The sequence below is a fragment of the Trifolium pratense genome, linkage group LG1, assembly GCF_020283565.1.
Source record: "Trifolium pratense cultivar HEN17-A07 linkage group LG1, ARS_RC_1.1, whole genome shotgun sequence".
NCBI lineage: Eukaryota > Viridiplantae > Streptophyta > Magnoliopsida > Fabales > Fabaceae > Trifolium > Trifolium pratense.
In genome coordinates, this window is record NC_060059.1 from 45,270,811 (window position 1) to 45,297,628 (window position 26,818).

Consider the following 26,818-nt stretch of genomic DNA (forward strand, 5'->3'; position numbering starts at 1 on the left):
TTATTTATCTTTGTTCCTTGAGCAGTTTATTTTGGATATGTAATTCGTGGTGGATATTGAAATGCATGGAGGATACTTCTCCAACAATCCTTTGACCCTTTCAAGTAATGCATATGTTTTTGAAGTTGTTTATTATTTACAGCTCTGTAAACTCTAAAAACAAATTATAAAATCTCAAAGTATCCTTTACATAACTCATGTAGGTGTTTCTCCTGAATCCTGATGATAGTTTTTTCATGTTATTATTTTGTAGTACAGATAGTGATGATTAGGTTATAAATGTTGCTTATTTTATTTTTGCAAAGGCAAGAAGGAAGTTTTATTTATCAAAAAGCGACTTTTATTCTTCTGATTTGAATTTTTAGGCACCAGACATATCCTGATTGAATGTTTTACATCTTTAAATTCAGTTTACTTTATCATTTTTGTTAAACTTGTCATAATAGAGGTTTTGGGTGGTTAGATTAGGTGTGGTGCACATGTCTACTTGAGCATGAAAGCATCCAAATAAGTCAAGTAGGCTTTAAACAAGTGGAAAACTAAAATTATGTAAATATATTATGAAGAAATTATACAATTATTGGACTCTTCTCTGATTTTTATTCAGCTTGATCAGAATTTTGTCCTACCACACCCAGGGAAGGTGCAGGAGTCAATTCATCATTTTCTGCATCTGCTTCCTTTTCAAAATCAGTATTCTCTAATTGCACATAACTGATACTAACTTGCCTCATATTTACACTGTCTGTATAAACATAATCTCTCTCTTCTAATGATCCCTCCCTAGGACTAAATGTTGATGAATCCGTTTCTGCATCAATAGCAACTTCGGACTCATGCTCCTCTGAGTCTACTTTATCCTCTAAAGAATTTCTATCACCTACATCCGAAAAATTATATTCATATGCAGATTGGTTCATTTGGTTTTCATGTTCTTGTAGCTCGTCTTTGATGGTAACTATAGACTCTTTTGGATGTAAAATTGTTTTCTCAATCTCCATCAGCTTTTGAATTGTTTTAGTAGCAACATCTATAGCCCAATCATCATTATCTGCATCTCTGTAATTAGTCATGTAAAGGATACTTTGAGATTGCAATCAAACTGTTAACATAACTAAGAATTAGTGTTTTAAAAATTGAACCATACCGGACGGTTTAACCTAAACCGGTCATTACTATGGTTCGGTTATTTTGACAGTTTATGGCGGTTGAACCATGACTCAAGACTTGCTGGATCGTTGTCCAGTTTGGTTAGTAAACCATTACGAAGAATAAAAAAAATTGAATTTAGAAAGCATAGTATGCATTACTTGAAAGGGTCAAGTCCAGCTGAGTTAAAGGTTGATTTCATGACAGTGAGAAGGAGCAAAGGATCAGTGGAGAAGTACCCTCCATACATTCCAATTTCCACTAGGAATTGCACATCCAAAATAAACTGCTCAAGGAATAAAGATAATGAATGAGAAATTGAGAATCACTTTAGATATGTAAAAATCATGAATATTGGCAACAAAACATTTCGCTACATAATTTTGTTAGACATTGTGCAAATTAGCTGCAATGTTTCTTTTAATCTCTCATAGTCAAACCCAAAAGAATAAACAAATTGGAGGGAAATCAGAAACCTGTTCGGCCTCATCAGTTTGTAAGTTAACACACTCTTCTGCTGTTGCATTGATCTCTTTGTTCTTAGAAACCGAAATAAACATGTACACCATCACCTCTCTCAGTAATTCCATCAGCCAATTCACTTCAAACACATTTTCTTCTTCAAGTTTTTCAATTTTCCTCAGTTCAAGAAATAAAGCCTGCACATGACAGACGAAAACTTTATACTAAATAAATATAAAATCTTGCATAAGTGTATATGATGTATGAATGCAAAATCAGAAGCAACTATTTGGCCTGGCCACAGTTATTTGCATTATTTTTTCATGTAACGGTATCTTTTTATGTGGCAATTTCAAAAAGTTTAAAAGGAGCTTTAACGCATGCTGCATAGTGCAAATTAAGATAAAACTTTAGCATAAAAAAATCAGTAAATTACTATTGTCTTACAATCTTGCTTATTAGAGAATTAATCATTTGTGAAAACTATACCTGAAATATTGCAGAGGGCATTGGATTGTGGATCATGTTAGTATCAAACTGGTCATTATAGTGAATAGCAGAAAATATTTCATGATTACTGCAAGTAGACAACACTCTGAGGATTAATTGTTTGCAAAATACATTTCTCAACTTATTGGATCCCTCTTCAATAAACAATAGGAAATCATCAAGTTCTTGATTATGATGAACAACTGAGTGGTTCTCCACTACTTGTGAATCCATGTGACTAGTGCTTCTGCTGCTAAAGATATCTATGACCATAGTTGAAAGAAACTGCGCCAATGTTGACAGATTGGCCAGAATAGAAACCTGTTGTGTCAGTGACTCAGCTAACTTGATTCTAGGACTACTTTGCTCCATTGCACTTGTTTCATAAGTAATAGCTCTTTCAAGTATGATAATATACTCAATAAAGAGGTTCTTGAGTCCAGTAATGACTAGACTTCCCATTTCAAGAGCAATTAACGCAGAAATGTCTTCTGCAATGGCCTGATCAAAGTCACTCAAATATGTTATGTACTAGTATTTTGAATACGTGCAACGCACGATGAGAAATTATTCGAAAGAATTTATTTTAGTTACAATTTATAATTTGTTGTGTTCAGTTATAGGGCAGCAACACTGTTCAACATTAAATCATAGTACCGCATTGGACCTATACTAATATTGTGTATCACCTATTAAGTGTTAAGTACCTCTTTTATAAAGCTAAACATAATATCAAAACACATCAATAATGTTTAGTAATATATGGTAATTGAACACACCTGCAATAGTGTCAGAACCTTCCGACCGCTAGAAGTTAGCAGACAATAATCAGGTTGTTCTGTTGAAGATCCAGCTCCACCAAACACTCCAGACACAAGGTATTTCTCTAAAATCCAAGAATCGCTTACTGAGAATATGAGAATCACTTTCTTAAAATGGTTTATGTGTGTATTCAAAACTTCTTCCATGCAGGGGAAAAGATGCTTTACCAAGTATGGCAGCAGCACTAACTTCTGATTTTTATGTAACAAAGAACAGTACAAAACTGCAAACTTCAAAGCCTTTATGGCAGAGGACAGACCAACACTTACTTCTGATGTGCTTTTAACAAATTTGTGAAAACAAGTAATAAATGACATTGTTTCTTCACATGACCACAATATAAGTTCTGAGGCATAAGGAGAATTTTCTCCACATAACATCGCAAAGCTCTTAGCCGCTTGTGAGATCTTAGAAAACACAAACCTTGCAAGCTTTCTGATATATATCTCATTTAATGATGAATTTGACCATTGCAAATTATTTTTTCCAGTTACAATACACAAATGGTAATATTTAAGCAATAGATGAATGGAAAGTTGAGTATCACCAAGCCTGCAAAGTGTAGTTAGTGCACTTTTTTGTTCCGGTCCTTCTATTCTTCCATTTTCAACCATCTGAATCAACTGTTTTATCAGCATGGACTTTTTCTCAGAAATCATAGTGTTAGAGAGGGCTTCATCTTCATATGCAGATTCTAGAAGTTGTAAGGCTTCATTTAGTTTGTTTTCTGACATGAGAATATCCAGCATCTCTAACACATCATTGATATGAGCTTCTAATTCGCTTGGTGGCAATGGTTCAACAATATCTATAGATTCTTCAATGGTTGAATTTATGGACAGTATCTTAGGATATATGCGATCTTTAAGATCATTAACTAACATTTGATGGGATAAGAAGTGGTTTTCTAGTTGCACAAGCTCATTTTCCACTCCTGTCACTTCCTCTAGTATTCTACTCATAAGAGAAAAACAAAGAATAAAGATTAGCAATCTGATTTTGCAGCCTTCTAAGAGGTATGTAGCATAAAGGAAATATATCCTTTTTTGTTCTTTTGTGTTATCTCTCCGATTCCTGGGGAAAGGGACGTGATAATCTAGAGTTCGGCCACAAGGTAAGTAAAACTTGGTAAAAACTTGTTTCTCTCATGATCCAACTCAGATTCTCCTGAATGTTTCATTCTAGGAGAAGTTCATTAACATCCTGAACCCAATCACTTGATTTAAAGGAATATATCCTTGAAGAAAGATCAATATAATATATTATACAAAACTTAATGAATTAACTTACCTAAGGAATGAGGAATAATTAGCAAAGATATTTTTGTGTAAATCTAGATTTGCTGCTTCCTTGAGCTCTTGAAGTTCATCACACAGATGTTTGATGCCCTGTCATCATCATTAAGCCAAAACATATATCATAGAACATATTGTAGTGATATATATTACATATAAAATGAATTGAAGAGATATTAATGAATGAAAGTACCCTTCCAGTGATGGATTCAATATCAAGTTTGGCATTTGCATCCGGTTGATCAGTACTGATATTAGAATTAGAGAGTGAGAGGACGGAAACAACATCGTCAGAGCTCGGCTCTGACGAATGTATAGAGTTTCGTGAACCCGGGAGTGAGTGGTCTCTGAACTGGAATTTGGGAGCAGATGAAGATTTCATTTGCATATGATGATGGCAATGACTTTTGGTGATAATAATGAAAATGAAGAAAAAAAATTAATTAATTAATTTTATAGTTTTTTGAAGATCCTAGGTTGTTTTGAACATGGATATTTCCGCTGAGGCTTCGTCGTTTATCCTTAGAGAACAATGGTTGTAATTTGTAAAACATGCTTCATTGATATATTCGTCATATTAAGTGCTTTTTTTTGTTTTGCATGTAATCCCACAAAACCTGCTTCGGCCTCTACCTTTCTTACCGTCCTTTGTTTTATTTTACTCTACTTGTCTCAATCTCTGTCTGCATAAGGATATATCCAATGTTTGGCTAAGTAGTGAGAAGAAACTTCAGAAAATTAACTCAGCATTTTTCGTAGTTTATCAAAAAAAAAAAACAAACGTTTAACGTTTAAGAATCAACACTTTTATTCGAATTTGAATCTAGATCTCGCAATTTTTTGAAGAATCTAAATTACTTCACTCAAATCGGCACCAGAGATAATCGAACATGAGGCCTTAAGAAGTTGCACACTCTCAGGTCTCAAGCCAATACTACCAGATCAATTCAAGTGGGTTCCAGATCTCGCAGTTGTACTTGTACGTGTGAGTTTCAATTATACTTGTCACTTCATCCGATAAAAACATAAGTAAACCTTCAAACTCTAGTTTTAGAAGTTTCTAATTTCTAGACACCCGGATGGAATATTTTATGTTAATGTACAAAAGACTTCTACCATATTATGGAAAATTTTAACGTGTGTCGTTAGGGAAAAACTAGGGAGTAGGATAAAGTAAGTAGCCTTGAAAAATTTAGCATTACTTACAGCACAACCATACAAGCCATGTAGGCCTGTAATTGTCTGCAAGATTTGTGAGAAAGGGATGAAATTGTGAGTAGATTTCTGCTATGTAATGATCAATATCCTTTTTATTAGTAAAAACTGTGATGAGTACTCACTTTTCATTCACTAAATTATTCTAAAGCTCACTCTGCTTTCCACCTATAGTCAAACTTATCATAGTGAATTGGTGATGCTTCTCTTTCATGCCACCTTTGAAGCCTTCACAGTTTACCTTACTAAGTAGGACCTCAAATTCAATCATGTTATTTTGATGGAGATTTATAGATGCATCAATTCAATTACTTAAGATATTCAACATACAAATCATAATTTTGAATTTTGTATTCCTTTGGCGCTTATAAATTGTTTGCATACAATTGTTTTGACAAGTTCTACTGCGGACCACCTTTTTTTTTAAATTATTTTTTTATTACTTTCTAGATTGAATTTTTAAGACAATGAATATTATACATGAATATACTAAGTGTAAGTAAATTGTAACATCACAAAACTGCTTTGATAAATCCACCTTGTGGTTTTTATAGAATCTGTCATCTGAAAGGTTCGAGTGGAGTCGATTCTTCAAGAGACTGTGCTGCTTGAAAACATTCTGTAGCTTCAACCAATGATGAGACTGTACCCTCAGCCTTGTGATAAAGGCCAAGATTATACCAAGCAGAATCATTCAATCTGTCATGCCGTAGTGCATCCATGAAAAAACTTCTGACTGCCGGATTTGATTTGTTACTGCAACGTCTAAGTACTACAGCAGTGGATATTGAGCTGGGAACATGGCCAGGCTTAATGTTCAAAGCATCACCAAAAGCTTTCAGAGCCTCATTGTAAAGGCCCTTTGCTTCGTACATTATACCTGTTGAATTTGAAAAGAAAATAATAATAATAATAATAATAATAATAATAATAATAATAATAAATGCCCATTACATATAGGTCTGAGATTGTATAGTCTCATGCAACTAATAACTCTGCTGAAAATGACAAACTTTCATCTAAATATCATGCTATGTTGTGTTTTGATTTTATATGCTGCTATATTTTCCTGTTCTTGGTAATATAAAAACTTAGTGTATGTTATTGTCTATTTAATACGTATACTAGTTTAAAAGACCCGTGCATTCGCACAAGTCATTGACTTTTATTCGATATTTAAGTTTGTCATTATATTATGGTCGAAAATTTATTTATAATATTGTTAAAATATAAGTGAAACTATATATTGTGCTATTTTTTGTAAAACTTATTAAATGAATAAATTTGATTATAACTATCAATGATAAATTATTCAATTTTTTATGTATCTGTTACAAATAATAGTTTCGTGTATATTTTTTAATAAAAAATTAGAAATTTGATTAGGAATATTTAAAATAATTTAATAAATTTGATAGTAATTAACTTTATTGTATTATTATTATTATTATTATTATTATTATTATTATTATTATTATTAGTTAATAGTATTTTTTTTATGAAAAATATTGTTTATGTTTCTATTTTTATATTCCTAATTTTATGCATATTCATCTTAATTTTTCTATAATTTTTTTATTGACTATTTTATTCTCTTGATCGTATTAATCTGTTTTGTTGTTATTTTTATGAGTATAGATTGTTCTGTTTTGTTTCAATCTATAATCTGTTTTTGTTTCTATTTTTAAGCGGATCATTTTTTTTTTTGTATTTATCTTATATTCTTTCTATATATTTTTTTTTGTGAAATTACAATGAAGTATATAAAACTTGCAATGTGGTTAAAAGTAATATGAATAAATTAGTAATTTTGGTAGTAATCGATTTTAATATTTAGTAATTAGTAAAGTAATAGTAACGGATAAACTTAGCGTATGTTAGATCTATTTAATGTTTTATTTCCTTACACTAAGGTGTGTGCCTCGTGAGCTGCATCCTATCACGTCTTCAATATCTCGGAGGCCGGATGCCCTAAACAAGTTAGTTAAACTTAAAGAATACTCTCTATGTCAAACAATATCTGACAATTTTAGCTTCATTTCCATCTCATGAAGGAAAAAAAATGGAAAAATAAGCAGCTCAAAGATAAAAACCATATATATTTACCTAGTGCATGACATCTAGAAGCGGAGTATGGTTTGATGGCCTTAGATTTTGAAAGACACACCTCTGCATCATGCCACTGGGAAAGACTGATGTACACATGAGCAAGATCATGCCATATTTCCACTTCCAAGTTCCTAGCAAGATCTCGGTTGTCCTATCACAAATAATATCAAATGAGAGGGTAAGCAGCTAGAAGAGGAAAATAAAAACATTAAGAGATAAAAAATAATATTTCAACTGGTAGAAGTGGTTGGTTACAACAACAAACCTTATATAGCTTCTTCCAAGAACCAAAACTTTTTCTCTGAATTTGAAGAACAGCAAGAAGCTGACTGTATGTCTCAATGGCATTCTTTAACTGGCCCCGTGCAATTTGAATCTTAGCTTTTGTTCGCAGCAAATCACCTTGATCCCATTTGCCAGTCTGATCCAAAGCAGCATTAATAATAGATTCGGCTTCCAAAAACTGTTTTCGAGCAGATAATATCCGAGCCAACAGTAACCATCCTTTAACATTAGAACCACCTTCCAGTTTTATGACGCACTTTGCATAATAAAGTGCCTCATCCAACTTCCTTTGTTCCGCATATTCTAAACTGAGATGGTATAGTACTAGAGGGTCTTTCATTCCGGTCATTCTGCCAGCCGTTTCCAATGCTTGAAGTGCCTCTGATTGTCTTTTAAACTTCTCGAAATCAGAAACGGCTAATTTCGAATGTGCCGATAATGAAACACCATGATAGAATTTCGCAACATGTTCTAACTGCTTACATCTTCCGTCCAAACTCTCAACCGCTCTTTTAGAAAAGCTTACACCTTCTTCTGCAAGGGTAGGGATCTCGCAACAAATTTTAGAAGCCATTAACAAACCGTGAACATGTTTTGGCATTTCACTACCGTTCAACAATTTTTTTAGAAGATCAAGTGCCACCAAGTCCTTACCTGCTCCATAATAACAAAGAGCTAGAGTGTGGAATCTTTCACTTCGATGGATAATACCAGGGAGCAATTCTTCCAAATTATTAGCTAAACTCGATAAATCTCCCGAAACCGACAGAGCAAATGAAAGGTGGTCTAAAATTGAAGGATCCCACTCAATTCTCTTGAGAGAGACTTTTCTCAGCAAAATCATTAGAAGAAGTATAGCTTCCTCTATGTTGTTTCCTGGTACAAACGAGCCATCCATTTGGGAACGCAGATTCGGGGGCATTACTTCTCCTCCACTATATAGAAGAAAAACAACAAATTCTTTCTGAATCTTTGATGTCGTCCGTGCATCAAGATTCCATTGATGAAGGAGGGCTCGCCGATAAGACAAAGTAGCTTCACGAGGACAATCAGCAAGCTTCCATAATTCTGGAAGTAGCTCAACTGCCTTGCTCACGGTCTCCTGCAATTTACATTCAGCACCAAAGTTATCAGGCAAGCCTTCAGGTAATGAAGATTCCACTATGTCCATAATAACTTTGCAAGATTGTGCAGCTTCTGCAAGAATGATTTGAAATATTAGATTAAACTTTGACTAATGTCCTATTGTGATGGAAACCAATCGTTGTCATACAAGTTATTTCTATAACAAAAGATAAAATGAAGTCAATATGTTTTCATATAAGTTATAAGTTTTTTTCATAAGCTATCTTGGACAGCTTATGGTAATCAGTTGAAAACAACTTCTGGACGTGTAATATCCATAAGCTCTTCTAAACACAAGTGCTTATGTCAGTAGATAAGTTCAAATAAGTCAATTTATTGCTGGAAAATAAAGTAGAATACTTCTGAAATATGTAGTAGTGCAGGTGGAAAAGTAAATATGCAGTGAGAAGCCACAAATTCCTTGAAATAGAAAACAAAAGGCAAATCTAAGAATCAAACTAATAACAATTGTACCTTTAAACCTTTCAAGAGCCTGCAAAGATTTTGCTTTTAGGAAGAGTGATTCCAACAGTAAGCCGACAGAATGTATAGACATTTCCGGTTCACCATGATTATGGGAATGTTTCTTGCGGCGTTCTTTGTTTCTTGAAAGGGCAATTTTGATCTTAGGAGTCACAACACCTATATCTATTCCTTCAAAGACATGTAAAGCAGATACTAGATTTCCTTTTTGATACTCGTATCTTCCTAGCAGTGCTCTAGCTTCCTGTAGATTACATACATATTTTTTCTCCAAATTAGAATAGTAGCAATAATCACTAGTTTAAAACAACAGTTAGTTCTTGAATATACATAGGCGTATTTATAAGTTCTCTCTCTAAGGCCTAGAGCAAATAACAAAGAGTAAATTGCATCTGATTATTCAGTATGTGCGTATTTTGATTAATGTTTGTCAAATATTATTTTAAATGAAGTTGATTTGGTAAAAATGTTTGCGTTAAAATTGAGTTTGAAGAAATAAAGTAGTTTGTGTGTGGATGTTTTTACTCTAAAAGCAAGTTTCACATATAACTTAGCAAAAACATTTCAGCATAACACAAAAGCTACTTTCTAACCTTTGTATTCAAACTAAAGTTTGGAAACAAGATCCAACTTGATACAAAGTAATTGTTAGGGAGTGTGGAGGAGCGCCGCGAGCAACAACGGATCAATGCTCTAGGGCCACAAGAAAGGCAGACTCCAACATTTTATACCTTCATAGGCAGTGATGTGGGACTAACACTCCACTCCAGTCACACTTAAACCTAACAGTAATCAAACATACAAAGGCTGTGTTTGGATTGGCTTATCAGCAACTTATCAAAGCTTATTTACTTGCACAAGTACTTACACGGTGTTCCATAAGTTGTTTTCATCCATCTAATTTGGATAAATTCTCCAAGACATCTTATGAAAACAATCCATGGCTTATATGAAAATAGTTTGACCACATTTTATCTTCGACTACAAAAAGAACTTAAGCATAAGCGCTTAACTAAATTGTTTATCAAAACAGATCCAAAATAATGTTTACCCAAAAATGCACATTTTCCTAAAAGGTAAAGTGTTAAGACGAAAGCAAGCAAGCAACCTCATAGTTCAATACGCCGCCACTCTCACGCAAAGATAATTCTGCTTCTTCTATATTGCCGGTGTCGGGCTTGAGATGATGATGATGATCATCATCATCATCAAGTTTTCCAGGTAGGAAGGAATTTGCACTACTTGCTGAGAAAAAATGATTGGTGACAAGAGATTGATGAGATGAAGGGTAGGTTTCATCTGTTCCTCCTCCCAATTGCTGCTCCCCTGAGCGTAGGAACTTCATTATTGTCTAATCTTGCTTCTTTTTCTCTTGACACAAAAATCTGTTACATGATGAAATTAAAAACACAAACACGCAGCATATAACAGAAATGAAGAGTTGGAATTTGATAGCATAATAATAAGTAGTAAGGTGAAATCGAAGAACATAACAGAATAATTTGTAAGCCAACAACCAGAAAACCCTGTGCTATGATGGAAATGAAAGGTAATTGAGATAGTACTTACCTGTTTTTCATTGAAGAGAAGAGATCTAATTGTAACTAACTTGACGGCAATGGCAGGAGGAGGAGGGAGGAGCAATAATAAAGGTGCGCCCGCACGGATGAGATTGAGGTGAGGGAGTTTGGTTTGTGTATATGTTATGTTATTGTTATTGTTATGTTTAAACAAACAAACGTGGTGTGGGGCCCAGTGGATGATGTATGTATTTACTGCTGACGGAAACATTAGATGGATGGATGGATCATGGATGGATGGATGAATTTCTCCGTTGTACTACTCGGTCTTTAAAACAAAAAAACGGTCATTACAATACAACGCTGGTTATGTCTCAAAATAATTTTTTTTTCTTTTTTTTTATAATAAATAAATGTTTGGTTGAGAATAGGCCTGATCACCTTATAGGGGCCTAAGACTTAGTCTATATAGATTCTAAGTTGGACAAGCCTATTTTTTATTTAAATAGAGCCGACCAAATTTTTTATTAATATGCCTATTTAACTAAAAATATCAGGCTTCACATCATTAAAAAAACATTTTAGATCTGACCTATTTAAGTAAATATGAATAACATTTTTACAACTATTATTATTATTATATATATATATAGGGGGCTGCTAACTTAGACCCAGTTGGGTCTAAGTTAACAAGGTGCACCTTTTCAGTTGGACAAAAATACCCATTCTTTTTAATTAATTAACCAAATTATCATCAATGGACGTGGATCCAGTGTCGCGCGCGTACCGCAGGACCATGGTTACAAACCGTTGATTTCCATCAGACAGCCAAGATCTGATCTCATCAAGACTGTCTGATCAATCAGACAGCCCAGATCATCCGAATCCATCAGATTCCAGCGCGTGCACCACACTGGATTACACCCTGGAGAGAGAAGAATCTACTTTTTAAAAGCAGGACACGTGTCGCTGTCTGATCGGCTGGGCGTGATTTTTTTCCATTTAATACTTTGAACTCAATTATTTCGTTGTAAATTATTTTTTATTTTTTTTTATACCAAAATTCATAATTTTTTTTTCTCTACAAATAGAGACTTGGTTCGTTTGATTTGGACACAGAAAAAAAATCCAATTTTTCACTACCTTAATCTCATTTTTCACTACCTTACATCAACTCACTGAAACCATTCTACCAGCAAAATGGTTTCAGATTACAACTCTCTGAAACCATTGTACCAGATAAATGGTTTCAGAAGCAAACACAATTAATAAATTACTCACTGAAACCATTCTACCAGTAAAATGGTTTCAGAATACAACTATGTGCAACCATTCTACAAGCTAAATGGTTTCAGAAGCAAATAACCAATAATCAACTTACTGAAACCATTCTACCAGCAAAATGGTTTCAGATTACAACTCTCTGAAACCATTGTACCAGATAAATGGTTTCAGAAGCAAACACAATTAATAAATTACTCATTGAAACCATTCTACCAGTAAAATGGTTTCAGAATACAACTATGTGCAATCATTCTACCAGTAAAATGGTTTCAGAAGCAAACACTAGTTTTTAATTACCGTTTTATCTCATTTAATTAACTAAAAATAGTTTCAGGTCTCCAAAAATTTCATAAAATATACCAAAAGTTCCAGAATATTATCTACTATTTTCCTGGTATAATGGTTTCAGTGAGTTGGTTGAGTGGTGCGTGTTAAATTACAACACACAAGTAACGTATTTAGTAGACAAAAAATGAGATTAAGGTAGTGAAAAATTGCATTTTTTTTTCGGTGTCCAAATCAAACGAACCAAGTCTCTATTTGTAGAAAAAAAAAATTATGAATTTTGGTATAAAAAAAAAATAAAAAATTAATTTACAACGAAATAATTGAGTTCAAAGTATTAAATGAACAAAAATCACGTCCAGCCAACCATTGTGTGACACGTGTCCTACTTTTAAAAAGCAAATTTTTCTCTCTCCAGTGTGTAATCCAGTGTGGCGCACGCGCTGGAATCTGATGGATCAGGATGATCTGGGCTGTCGGATTGATCAGACAGTCTTGATGAGATCAGATCTTGGCTGTCTGATGGAAATCAACGGTCTGTAACCATGGTCCTTCGGTACGCGCGCGACACTGGATCCGCGTCTATTAATGGGTATTTTGGTTAATTAATTAAAAAGAATGGGTATTTTGGTCCAATTGAAAAGGTGCACCTTGCTAACTTAGACCTAACTAGGGTCTAAGTTAGAAAACCCCATATATATATATATATATATATATATATATATATATATATATATATATATATATATATATATATATATATATATATATATATATATATATATATATTGAATTTGAACTTTAATTAAAGGCTTAATTTGTACTTTAAAATTTGCCTTATGTTATAAATAAATTTTTTTATTAAAAATGTGTAATAATCTACTTGTGTTTTATTTTTTAAAATTGATATACATATAAATACTATAAATGCTATATAACTATCATGTTTTATTCTATTTCGTATATGTTTTAAGGGCTAATGCTACGGTGGACCACCTTCACAAGTGGTCCACCGTGGACAAGTGATCTACCGAATATGAATTTTACGAAATTCATTGTTGGATTGAAAGTTTATATCATATAGATCATCCATAAATTTTTTAAAATTTTTTGAAAATCATTTGATATGTTATTGAGACCCATCAAGATTTACGTTATTTAATAAACCGTTAATCTTGATGTGTCTCAATAACATATCAAATGATTTTCAATTTTTAAAAATTTTTCTATGGATGAATCTATATGATATAAACTTTCAATCCAACGATAGATTTTATAAAATTCATATTCGTTATAATGTTACTCATGACTAGTCCACCATGAATCACTTGATAAAGTGGTCCATATTAGAATTTATCATGTTTTAAGCTATAATTTTCCTTACCATGTGTTTGATTTCTTGTGATCAGACTATAAATAAGGAGAAAAATAAATCTTAGACAAACAATACTCGTAGAATGTATTTTGTTCACGCTGTGTTTATTTGGCTTGTTTGATGTTTTTAGTTGGAAGTTACAAATTTCTAGGTTGTTTATTTAAGTTGCATATATTTATAAGGGTTAAATACGTTTTTAATCCCAATAGTTTTACAAAATTTTCGTTTTGGTCCATGAAGTTTTTTTAACACTTTTTAGTCTCTGAAGTTTCATTAGTCTAATGATTTTAGTCGTTGCATTCCACATGGGTTTAATGGAGGATGACGTGGCAGCGACATGACACTGCCACGTGTATTTTTTATTTTTTATTTTGCCTTGCCTTGCCACGTCACCAATCATTTTTTTTTCCAAAATTCTTTTAAAAAAAATTTCAGTGTTTTTTTTTTCAACATAGTTTCACATAATTTTGGTTTTAGTCTCTGAAGTTTCATTAGTCAATGGTTTTAGTCTCTGCCGTCCACATGAGTTTAATGGAGGATGACGTGACACTGCCACATGTATTTTTTGCTTGCCACGTCACCAATCATTTTTTCAATTTTTTTAAAAAAAAAATTAGGTTTATGTTCTTTTAACAATTTGGTTAATTGCTTGTTCAAAAAAAAAAACAATTTGGTTAATTAATAAAAACAAATTTAGTTAATTAATAATTTAATTGAATCGAACGCGATTTAATAACTAATAATTTAATTAAATTAATTAAATTAAACAGAACGCGATTTTCGGTTTTGATTTCTGGGATTGGAAAGATTGAGAGGTTTATGGCACCGTGAATTCTAGGTTCTGTTTTGTGTTCATCGCATTTTGTTTTCTACTGGTTCTATTATGAGTTTATGGTCTTTTAACAATTTGTTTAATCTAATTTTTCTTTTTCTCAATTTAATTATTAATTAGATAAATTTATTTTTCTAAATTCTTTCATTCATATAAATTTGGTTATAAAAAAACCAACTAATTAAAGAAGAAATTGCAAATAATTAGGAATTGTTTTTCCTTTTAATTGGGATTGGGGGTGCCAAAAAATAAACTGAAATTTTTGTTTTAAAAAAAAAAACTCTGAAAAAAAAATTGAATTTTTTTTTTAAAAAAAAAGTTGAAAAAAAAGAATGGTGACGTGGCTAGCAAAAAAAAATAAAAAATACATGTGCCAGTGCCATGTTGTTGCCACGTCATCCTCCATTAAACTTATGTGGACTGCAGGGACTAAAACCATTGACTAATGAAACTTCATAGACTAAAAAATGTGAAAACAAACTTTAGGGACTAAAACGAAAATTTTGTGAAACTATAGGGACCAAAAACATATTTAATCCTATTTATAATTAAGTGGATCTAAATTAGCAAATGAGTGCACAACATTTAATAAAATTTACCTAACTAACCCTCATTTTTCTAGTGTAAAATAACTAAATGTCAAGGTTTTTTATCCAAAGTGGAAAGGTGCACCTTGATAATTGATGACAAAAATTTATATGATGTTTTTAGTAGTATTTTAGTATAGTTTTTAGTAGTTTCAGTAACAATTGAAGACAAAATACAAACAAATACCTAGATTATATGAATGATTGAGACATATAATTTGGTTCAGACAAGATTATATTCAATTGTTATTCGGTTATTATCTATTATTGTCTTGTTTCAATGTTTTGTTCTTAATATTGATCACATTATAGAACGAACCCATATGAAATAGACGATCTCGTGGCAACAGACTAAAGGTCTGAACCCATAAGAATTATTTTTCTATTTTTTTATATTAAATATATAAAAGTCAAATCATCACAATCAATATATTTTCTTGAAAAATAATGTAACTTATTTTCACTATAAAAAATAGTCACCTGTGTAAATCCACTAATTTACGGGTTGAATAGTGTGCTATCAAAATGATTTTTTTTGCTTTTTTTAATATCAAGTGACTAAACGATAAATCACTATATTTGTTTATGAAAATTATTCAATCTTTTTATTTGTAAAAAACATAGTGCGATGAATTATCATATTTGTTTATAAAAATTATCCAATCTTTTATATTTTCGTAATAAATAGTATAAATCATTTTCAATATAAAAATATTTAATGATCAGATGACAAAATCTTCAGCAATATGAGTCTGGGGATTTTTTGGGTTAGGTTTAATTTTAACCGAAACCCATATTATAAATGGATTTGAAATCCATATACACCACTTGTCCGATCAAACCACTTTTTTGGTTGAATTGAATGGATTAGACCGGTGGTTAGGATTTGCCCAATCCACGTAGATCCGTGTATATATATATATATATATATATATATATATATATATATATATATATATATATATATACCGTAGTACTTTCTTACATTCTAAAAAGAAAAAGAATTTCTAGGGTCGGGGCACACACTGTTTGAACATTCATTCATTCATATTCGTGGTTGAAGCAAAACCTACTCATCAATTCCATTATTCCTCATCAATCAGATCTCGTCACTCTCCGATCTTCAAATCCCCAACAACAATGGTCAGAGGATTTCTCAACAAACTCCTCTCCGTCGCCGGCAAATGGCAGACCCAACAGCTCCGCCGCCTCAACATCCACGAGTATCAGGTTTTTATTTCTCTCTCCATTTATTCTTAATAATACTAATAAATCATGTGTTTGTTGATATGATGTTGTTCCTTTTCTTGAATCTGTTGATATTCGTGTTTGAGGATGACGTTGTTCCTTCTCTCGAATCTGTTGTAATTCTATGAAATCGTTCGATGTTTATTTAAAGCGATTTAGCGTCTCTTATACCGTAACGAATTTTGAATTTCCATGAAATTAGGGTGCCGAACTTATGAGCAAATACGGGGTTAACGTTCCGAGAGGTGTCGCTGTTTCTTCCGTTGAAGAAACCCGAAAAGCCATCAAAGAGGCATTCCCCAATCAAAACGAGGTAATCCATGATTCCATACACCATACTCCATAACATGACTTCTATGTGTTTTCATCAGTTCCTTGTTTAACAAATTGAGGCCTACGTTATGCAATTTTTTACTCTGGAAATTTATTACATAATGTCCTAGTTAGTTGAGAGTTTTCACTGCGATGATAGCCAGTGTAATTCGGATTATTGATTTATTGTGCAGTTGGTGGTTAAGAGTCAAATTTTAGCCGGTGGACGAGGTTTGGGGACTTTTACAAGTGGCCTTAAGGGAGGAGTACATATTGTTAAGACTGATCAGGTTGAAGACATAGCTGGTAATGCATGATCCTTTGTTGATTCTCAAATTCAAAATTTCCCTGTTATCATTTCATTTCCATGCCTTTAAATATAACAACTCTATCCATTAATGATTATTAATTTATTCAATTTGAATTCAGAGACGTTAGAGGATATAATACTTCATAATCATTGTTTTATTGTTGTTTTTTCAGGGAAGATGCTTGGGCAGATACTAGTTACAAAACAGACAGGTCCTCAGGGAAAAGTTGTCAGCAAGGTTTGAAATTATTCAATATTGTATTTGTAAAAAATAATATGCTAGTCTGTATTTTTCAACACCTTTCTATTTGCCAAGCAATTTTCTTCTCTAAAAATTGAAATTTTGGTCGGGCAACGAAACATTATCAATCTTCACGGATAAATTATATTTGAGTTGTTATTGTTTGTTTTCTTTATGAAATTTATTACCTTTGGAGCCCACTGTGGGTCTTTTTTCTTTACATGCAGTATGTCTGTTGGAGGATAAATTGCTCCTTGCCAAACAGAACTTAGAAGTTTAGTCTTTTTTCCCCCATTTTCCTAGATCGGTCCAGCTGGTTCGAACGGTAAACTGGCCAGTGGCCACTAAACCAATCTGGTTTATTGTGGATTGATTTCATAATAATAATAAATTGAGTCATTGGACTAGTCAATTTTACATTTGTTATGCAAGTTATACACTTATAACCATATGCGGTATTTGGTAGGCTAGCCAATTGTTATATCTATATATACTTCCATTTGATTCTATGTGATTGTGATTGTGATTGTTGTATTGATCATGGAAGCAAATTTCGTGTCAATTTATTTATGTAATTTTAAAACGGCATACACAATGACAAGTTCTACTGTTTTATTTTGAGTTATCATTAAATTTATGTATGTAGAATATATATATAGGTCAACCTCTTTTTGGCTTCGGCCAAACACTTTTTATCGCTGGTCGAGCTTTCTTCGGCAACCTATTCCAGCCGTGGGAAGCCGCAAGCTCCCCCTTCTATTGTGCGGCGAATGCCCACATATCAGGGGAAATAGAGGGACATATTGCTGCTGGATCATCGATTGTTTGATATCCAATTGTCCAATTTATACAGGTTTACTTGTGTGAAAAGCTGTCGCTTGTGAATGAGATGTACTTTGCTATAACTCTGGATCGTAAGACTGCTGGTCCAGTAAGTTTCCCATACCAACATATTAACTTTGATCTACTTTAAGGGATAATTTAAATACTTAAATTCTTATAACTTCTGTATCATGTCTAATGCACAACTTGTTCTATTTTCTTTCCTTTAATTTTGACCAATAATAAACAGCTATGTTGCTTATTACAATTTCTTCTTCGTACTTTTGCAGATTATTATTGCTTGTAGAAAGGGAGGAACGAGCATTGAAGACCTTGCAGAGAAATTTCCAGACATGATTGTAAAGGTTTGTGATTCGTAATTTTTCGCTGAGCAGTACTCTTTGCAGGATTTTCCTGATGCATTCCTTCTTTCTAGTAGGTGCCTATTGATGTTTTTGAAGGAATTACCGATGAAGATGCTGCAAAGGTTGTTGATGGTTTGGCTCCCAAAGTGGCAGATAGAAATCAATCCATTGAACAAGTGAAGAATTTGTATAAACTTTTTGTTGATTCTGACTGCACTCTTTTGGAAGTAAGTATATGCATCTTTTAGTTGTGTGCAGAGTGCACTTTCTACATATTCAGTATTATTTTTTAAGAATCTCTACAATGACAATTGATTATCTTTAACAGATCAATCCCATGGCCGAGACAGCTGATAACCAACTAGTGGCTGCTGATGCTAAGTTGAATTTTGATGATAATGCTGCATATCGCCAGAAAGAGATATTCAAACTTCGTGATACAACACAAGAGGATCCTCGAGAGGTTTACTTACATGCTCTGTTGTTTGTGTTTTATATTACATGGAAATTGAACATAAGGTCCTAAACCCACCCAGTCATTACAACTTGAGTCCAGGGGTTTCGGTTTTCTACCCAGCCCTAGGGTTCGTTTGGATTAGCTTATTTTTCAGCTTATGCAAACAACTTATGCAATATAAATTAGGTTTTATGCTATTTTATAAATTCCCACCTGTGAAAATTGTATTTTTATAAGCTATTTTATGATAAACTAACTTATAATAATACATAAAAATTTATTTATTTTCATAAATTGTTTGAATAAGCTCAAAAATAAGCTAATCCAAACGTACCCCTAGTGATTTTTTGGGTTGGGTTCAAGACACATTTTGGGTAAGCCCAATTCGGCACTATATCAAACAATATTGTAGAACATCGTTTGTAAATACTCCCTCCGGTCATAAGGAACACATTGAGAAAAACACATACCAAGGAGGCTTATTTTTTTTATTAAAAATTCTAAAATGTTATGTGTTATTCCAAAACTAACCTTGGAAAATGTGTTTGTGTAATTAATGCATAACATTGGAATATGTTGCATTTTATACAATTTAATAAGGGTATACAAGAGATTATCTATTTAATAAAGAATAAATTTAAAGAGTGTTTCTTATAAAAAGGACCAATTTTTTTTTCCAAAGTGTTCCTTATATATAGGACTGGAGGGAGTAACAGGGATAAATAATAATTTTTTTTAATTAATAACACATATTTATGTACCTTTTTTGTAATATAAAGTATGTTGTATACCACCTTTTTATTTTAATTTCCTACTTCTAAAGTTTAATTACAACCATGCAACACTCATAATGCTTTTGTATATTTTATTCAAAAATGTTGGGTTGGACCAGTTATTATTTGGTCAAGGTCTGGCTCCAAAATTGTCTTGACTAAAATGTTGGATTGGGCTCATTTTGATATTACGTGAAATCCATCTCATCCTGTCTCATACACACCCCTAAACTTAGAGCCTAGCTTTATTAGCTACTTACATTATTTCACTGTACTCTGATGCTTTCAAAATCCGGAGCTTGTGCCTATGATACAGTTATGGAGTGAAGTGAGGTTCTATATGGCAATACCAAGATTTCACATGATATATTTGTGCCTGATTATTAAAATCTTATTTTGTACATCCTGCTATAATTCTTTTCACCGGGTAAATGACTAAATGCAACATTATTTGTGCCTTTTATCTTTTGATCAGGTGACTGCTGCAAAGGCGGATTTAAATTATATTGGGTTAGATGGAGAAATTGGATGCATGGTGAATGGCGCAGGGTTAGCAATGGCCACAATGGATATAATCAAGTTACATGGGGGTACTCCTGCCAATTTTCTGGATGTAGGTGGCAATGCCTCTGAAGGCCAGGTAATGTATTACAGACATGGTATTAAGATCAAGATGATTGCTCTTAGTTGGATTAGTAAGATCAAGATGTATTACAGACAGGGTATTAAGATCACTATGGTATTTGTCTTAGTTGGATTATTAAGATCAAGATGATTGCTCTTATTTCTTCCTATATCACATTAGTTTGCAGTCTTTGGTGCATTAATTAACTTGAAACTCAGGAATTTTCTTAAAAAAGCATCCTTTAGTTGTTGCTACTCACTAGAATCACCTTCAATGATCTGATCTCTGCTGTGATCTATGCCTTGAGATGTTTTGTTCATATTTACTATAATTATGTGAATCAGGTGGTTGAAGCATTTAAGATATTGACTGCTGATGACAAAGTGAAGGCGATTTTGGTTAACATCTTTGGTGGTATAATGAAGTGTGATGTTATAGCAAGTGGAATAGTAAATGCTGCAAAACAGGTTAGAAAAGCTATGTTTTGCCTATACCAAAACAAAAGTGACGCCTTTTAAAACAGCTTTATCCTTGCTTATCAACAAAAAAAACAGCTTTATCCTTTCTCCTACAATAAAGACTCGAGAGTATTTCTTTGTGTAGTAAACTTATTAATTTTATCCTTATTAGCAGTTTTAGATAATGATTTTGTTTAAAACTATTTGATAATGAAAAGATAACACGATGACAAGAAAATGTAAATTACTTATTTTTGATGCCTTGTAAGATTTAAGTTTTGATATATACTATGAATGTGGTGTATATTCTTGGATGTTGTCAATTTTTTTAATTAATCTAGAACGAATATCGTTTTCATGACCTTATTTTTCTTTTGCTTTTATTTTTTGGAAAGAGAATAGTGGTTGAACACGACACCCATATGACCTGATCACATAATAGCATTAATTAACTTCTCTTGCTGTTATTTTTTAGGTTGACCTAAAAGTACCGGTAATAGTTCGTCTTGAAGGCACCAATGTTGATCAAGGGAAAAGAATTTTGAAGGTAAATGTTACGTTTATTTAATATAAATAAACTATCTTTATTAAAAAGAAGCAAGAATTTCATTTGTTTCGTCAAAACAAAAATGTTTCAATTGCTTACAAATATATTCATCATCAATGTTTCAACAGGAAAGTGGTATGGCACTAATAACGGCTGAAGATTTGGATGATGCAGCTCAGAAAGCAGTGAAAGCTTACAAATGAAGGGTTAATTTTGTTGAAATTTTAAAACCAGTTTAGTTAAAACATTATTTTCCGAGTTATCAATTATTAGACTAGAAGGGAATAGATACAAGAAATCTTCTTCTCATTGAAGCCGCAATGGCTATTAAAGCATTTCAAATAAGTAAACAACACTTTCTACATTATTGTTCAATTAGGTTTATGCACATGATTACGTGGCTTCTCTTTTACATTTCAAGATAGGTTGAGTTCTCTCTGATCTTTATGTGAATAACATGAAAATGTTCACTTGTGAACTTACGAAGCAAGACTAGCTTATTATGGTATTATATTTCTATAGTTTATTATCTAAAATAAGCTTTTCATTTTACAGAAGCCAGACCCATTTTAGTGACTTGAAAATCAATGTTGAAATGATACATGTTTTCTTTCTCAACAACTATCTAACTTTTTAGATTATTCATATGAATCTGTTTAATTTTTTGGGTTGGCATTTTGGTTTATATGTATTGTACGTATCCTCAAAGTACCGAGTTTTTTTTTTGTTTTTTCATGCGGGTACACGTGTGGTACTTCCGGGGTACACGCGTGGTACCCTCAGGGTACACACGTGGTACATATTTAATCAAAAACTATTCTCATTTTTTTTTGCAACACTTTCCAATCCCATTCTTTTTTTATTTGTTTATTTATTTTAATAAAGATTCACTTTAGTTTAAAATTAGAATCGATTCGATCTCGTTCCCTTTTTAATTATTTTTAAAAGTAGAGCCGCATAGTCTTACTACTACTCCTAATTTCCTAAACGTGTAAACCACAATATAACTACTTTTAAAATTTGCTATTTTTTATGTTTAATTATTTGCTTTAAGAATATAATTTTATTATTTTAACTATATTAAAAAAAAATATATATACGAGGGTACCCGTACCTTAGTTTTTTTAAAAATATCGTACCACGTACCGGTACCGTACCCGCACTTATGCAACATAGCTCTCAAGTAATATAGCTTTTTTTTTTTTTTTTTTTTTTTAAAGCAAATAGTGTGGCTTTTTGCTTTTTATTTTTTTACGTTTTTTGTTGTTGCCGTCGTCTTCTTCATAAAGAGCACTTCTCCATTGTTACTGACTAAAACCATGCCACTTCATCCATTACTTTTCAAAAAAATAAAATAATTCATCTCCATTAAATCACTCAAGTTCACATATGTTGCTCATCTCTGTAAGAAAAAACAAAGGCTATTGTAAAGTGGTGGAAAAGAAGGTTAGAGAAACTAGAAAACTAGAAAGACAATAAAGATTTTGAGGAAGATGTTATGTTACTAATTGTTGGATGATACAAGGTACATTGTGAACTCCTATTTATAGTAGAAGGAGCAACTACATAGCTTACATGCATGATGGCAAGTGTCAAGAGAAATACATGCAACATGACAAGTGGTAAAGGAAGTACATGCATCTATACAAGTGGTAAGGGAAACTACATGCAATAATACAAGTGTGATACTTGCAATAAGCCAAGTGTATCACATACAAAATGCTATGGAGGGATCCTACAATGGATGAGCTTGGATCATAATGGATATGGGCTTAAGAAGAACATCAATTTCTAACACTCCTCCTTGATGTTTTTCTTGAATACTCCAAACATTGACCTCAACTCTTCAAACTTTCCCTTGGAAAGAGCTTTAGTCATTATATCTGCAATTTGATTTTCTGAAATGCAATGCTCCAAACCGATTTCCTTTGACTTTTCAGCTTCTCTAATAGCATGATATTTAACCTTGATATGTTTGGTTCTTCCATGTTGGACTGGATTCTTTGCTATAGCAATAGCAGATTTGTTATCCACCCATATGACAGTAGCTTTGCTTTGAAATTGTCCCACATCTGATAAAATCTTCCTTAGCCAAATAGTTTGATTTGTTGCTGCAGCAGCAGAAATATACTCAGCTTCAGCTGATGATTGGGCGACCACTTCTTGCTTCTTTGAATTCCATGAGAACACAGCACTGCCAAATGAGAAAACATAACCAGAGGTACTTTTCGCATCATCTACACTTCCAGCCCAGTCACTATCTGTATATCATTGGAGGTCTCCACTTTCATTTTTCAAGAAATGCAAACCATAATCAGTTGTACCCTTTAAATACCTCAAAACTCTCTTAGTTGCACCAAGATGAACTTGACTTGGAGAATGCATGAACCTGGAAAGTAAGCTAGCAACAAACATTATATCAGGCCTGGTTGCTGAAAGATACAACAAACTTCCAATTATACTTCTATAAATAGAAGCATCTGCACCATTATCACCATCATCCTTTGATAATTTTTCATTCACAACTAGAGGTGTGGAAACAGGCTTGCACTTATCCATATGAAACTTCTTTAATACCTCCAAAGCATATTTCTTTTGTGAAATGAAGATTCCAACACTTGACTGAAAAATCTCCATACCAAGAAAATATTTCATTTCACCCAAATCTGTCATCTCAAATTCATTCTCCATGGCTTGCTTGAATTGACTTAGAGAATTTGATTCATTCCCTATAACCAACAAAGCATCAACATACAAGGACACTATTAGCTTCACTTCATTCTTCGACCACTTAACATACAAAGTAGCTTCATTTTCACTTCTTTTAAAACCACTTTGTAGGAGATAGCCATCAATTCTGCTATACCATGCTCTTGGTGCTTGTTTTAAGCCATAGAGGGCTTTGTGAAGCTTGTAAACTTTATTTTCACTTCCTGCAACCTTAAAACCTTTAGGTTGGTCGACATAAATGTCTTCATCAAGCAACCCATTTAAAAAAGCTGATTTAACATCAAAATGATAAATTTTCCAGCCCAATTTCGCTGCTAAGGCAACCAACAGCCTAATTGTATCATGTTTTGCAACAGGTGCAAAAGTGTCTGAAAAATCAACACCATGTTGTTGAAAATAACCTTTTACCACCAATCTGGCCTTAAGTTTATTTATAGAACCATCAGGATTGAGTTTGGTTCTATAAACCCACTTAACACCAATAATCTTTTGATTTTCTGGTTTGTCTACAAGCTGCCATGTTTGATTTTTCTCTATCATCTTCATCTCCTCCTGCATGGCAACTTTCCATCCTTCAACATTAGCAGCTTCAGCATACCGTGTAGGCTCTAATGTAGCTATATTGCACCTTGCATAAATATCATCCAAGGTTCTAGTACCTCGGATTGGAAAATCATCATCACTATCATAGTTTGAATTTTCATCTTCGAAACTATCTTCAGCGGGCAATACCTTATTTGAACCTTCTGCTTGACTTTTCTCCCAATTCCATTTAGAGAACTCATCAAACTTCCCATCTCTGCTAACCAAAATTTTTTTGGTCTCCAAATTATAAATTCGATACCCTTTGGAGTTACTACTATACCCCAAAAAGATACAAACCACAGATTTGGTTTCCAATTTATTTTTTTTCACACTTGGAACGTGAACATAACACACGCATCCAAATATTCTTAAATGTTCAACAGATGACTTTCTTTCATACCATGCTTCAAAGAGTGTTTTTCCCTTCAAGGCTTTGGTAGGCAACAAATTCAGCAAGTAAACTGAGGTGTTTACAGCCTCAGCCTAAAAAGTTTTAGGAATACCTTTCTCAAAGAGCAAACATCGAGCCATCTCCATGACTGTCCTGTTCTTCCTTTCACTCACTCCATTTTGTTGAGGAGTGTATGGAACAGTAAATTGATGGTGAATTCCAGCTTGCTCACAAAAGGTTTTAAATTCCCCTGCTGTATACTCAGTTCCATCATCAGATCTGAGCTTTTTAATCTGACAATCAGTCTCTTTTTCAACCATAAGTTTGAAACTCTGAAATGCAGGAAACACATCTGACTTCTGCTTAAGAAAAAATACCCAGCTCATCCTTGTAAAATCATCTATAAATAATAGAAAATACTTGCTGCCATTTAAAGACGTCGTTGGCATCGGACCACACACATCAATGTGTATCAGTTGTAACTTTTCAGAAGCTCTCCAGGTTGACGCAGCGGTAAATGACAATCTACTTTGTTTTCCATATTGACATACATCACACATGTCAACAACATCTTCGATGATTGGTAAATTTTCAACCAAATCATGAGAACTCATTTGTTTCAAGGTTGAGTAACTAAAGTGACCCAACCTTTTATGCCACAAGGAGGAATCATTAACACTACTTGGAAAAGCATGCATGGTTGTTTGTTTCCACTCTATTGGAAAACTTTTACCCCTCATTTCAACAGTCATTAACATAGATCCAGCAGGATCTAGAATAGTGCATCTCTTGTCTTTGAAATGCAATGAATAGTTCTTCTCCATCATTTCCCCACACTTAAAAGACTTTGATTTATTTCAGGTACAAATAAAACATCTGAGATATATTTGATACCTGAGGGAGTTTCAACAGCTACAACACATTTTCCTTTGACATCAACATGTTCTCCATTGCCAATAGTAACTTTAGAGAAGAAGGACTTATCAAGTTCCTTAAAAATGCCAACATTATGAGTCATGTGATTGGTGCACCCGCTATCTATTAGCCATGTTTCTTTGCTACTTCCGGATGAATAGCAAGAAGCCATGAATAATTGCTCCTCTTGTTGGTGGTGTTCGACAACTTGGGCTTGCTGTCTCTGCTGGTTTGCTTTGTTTTTGCAAACCTTCTCCACATGACCAAGTTGATTGCAGGCTCTGCATTTAACATCTTGTCTATACCAACAATGCTTCTCTAAATGAGTATATTTTTTGCAATGTTGACAAATTGGAAACTTCTTTTTCCAGCTCTCTCCTTTGTTGTTGACATCCTCCTTTTTTCCTTTCCCTTTCTTCTCACCAAAAGGTTTTTTCCCAAAACTATTGTAGCTTTGGTTTTTGCCTTTGGTGTTCGCCACAAAAGCACCTTCAACATTTTCTTCCAACCTTAAAGATCTTCTCTGCTCAGTAGCTTGCAAAGCATTAACAAGCTCTGCAAGTGTGATTTGAGAAAAGTTTTTAGTTTCTTCGAGAGAGGATATTTTTGCTTCAAACCTCTCTGGAAGACACACTAAAATTTTTTCCACAACTCTTTGATCACTGAGATCCTCTCCAAGCAATCTGATTTGTGAAACCACCTTCGAAATTCTGTCAGAAAAT

At 33.1% G+C, this 26,818-nt stretch overlaps 3 protein-coding genes across 4 annotated transcripts; 1 reads left to right on the forward strand and 2 right to left on the reverse strand.

Annotated features, from left to right (window-relative positions):
• Positions 1-534: 534 nt before the first annotated feature.
• LOC123913245 (exocyst complex component EXO84A-like) lies at positions 535-4,902 on the reverse strand. The gene is made up of 7 exons (XM_045963910.1): positions 4,411-4,902; positions 4,213-4,310; positions 2,880-3,876; positions 2,101-2,601; positions 1,626-1,808; positions 1,311-1,435; positions 535-1,059 (listed from the first exon to the last, which is right to left on the reverse strand). Exons 1-7 carry the CDS (start codon positions 4,603-4,605, stop codon positions 600-602), a joined length of 2,559 nt encoding a protein of 852 aa, XP_045819866.1. The 5' UTR covers positions 4,606-4,902; the 3' UTR covers positions 535-599.
• Positions 4,903-5,759: 857 nt separating this feature from the next.
• On the reverse strand, positions 5,760-11,325 carry LOC123913252 (protein NPGR2-like). 2 transcript variants are annotated; one of them, XM_045963933.1, is made up of 7 exons: positions 11,004-11,252; positions 10,543-10,819; positions 9,426-9,678; positions 8,481-9,023; positions 7,807-8,360; positions 7,539-7,692; positions 5,760-6,312 (listed from the first exon to the last, which is right to left on the reverse strand). In XM_045963933.1, the coding sequence occupies exons 2-7, from the start codon at positions 10,777-10,779 to the stop codon at positions 5,993-5,995; spliced, it is 2,061 nt and encodes a 686-aa protein (XP_045819889.1). In that variant the 5' UTR covers positions 10,780-10,819; positions 11,004-11,252; the 3' UTR covers positions 5,760-5,992. The 2 variants fall into 2 exon arrangements, with proteins under 2 accessions (XP_045819889.1, XP_045819879.1); XM_045963923.1 differs by having other exon boundaries at positions 7,807-9,023; positions 11,004-11,325.
• A 4,951-nt stretch (positions 11,326-16,276) lies between these two features.
• On the forward strand, positions 16,277-22,011 carry LOC123913260 (succinate--CoA ligase [ADP-forming] subunit beta, mitochondrial). Its single transcript, XM_045963946.1, has 12 exons — positions 16,277-16,547; positions 16,768-16,878; positions 17,072-17,183; positions 17,361-17,425; positions 18,282-18,359; positions 18,541-18,615; positions 18,690-18,842; positions 18,944-19,078; positions 20,321-20,485; positions 20,815-20,937; positions 21,404-21,475; positions 21,604-22,011. Exons 1-12 carry the CDS (start codon positions 16,458-16,460, stop codon positions 21,676-21,678), a joined length of 1,254 nt encoding a protein of 417 aa, XP_045819902.1. The 5' UTR covers positions 16,277-16,457; the 3' UTR covers positions 21,679-22,011.
• The last annotated feature ends 4,807 nt before the right edge of the window (positions 22,012-26,818 follow it).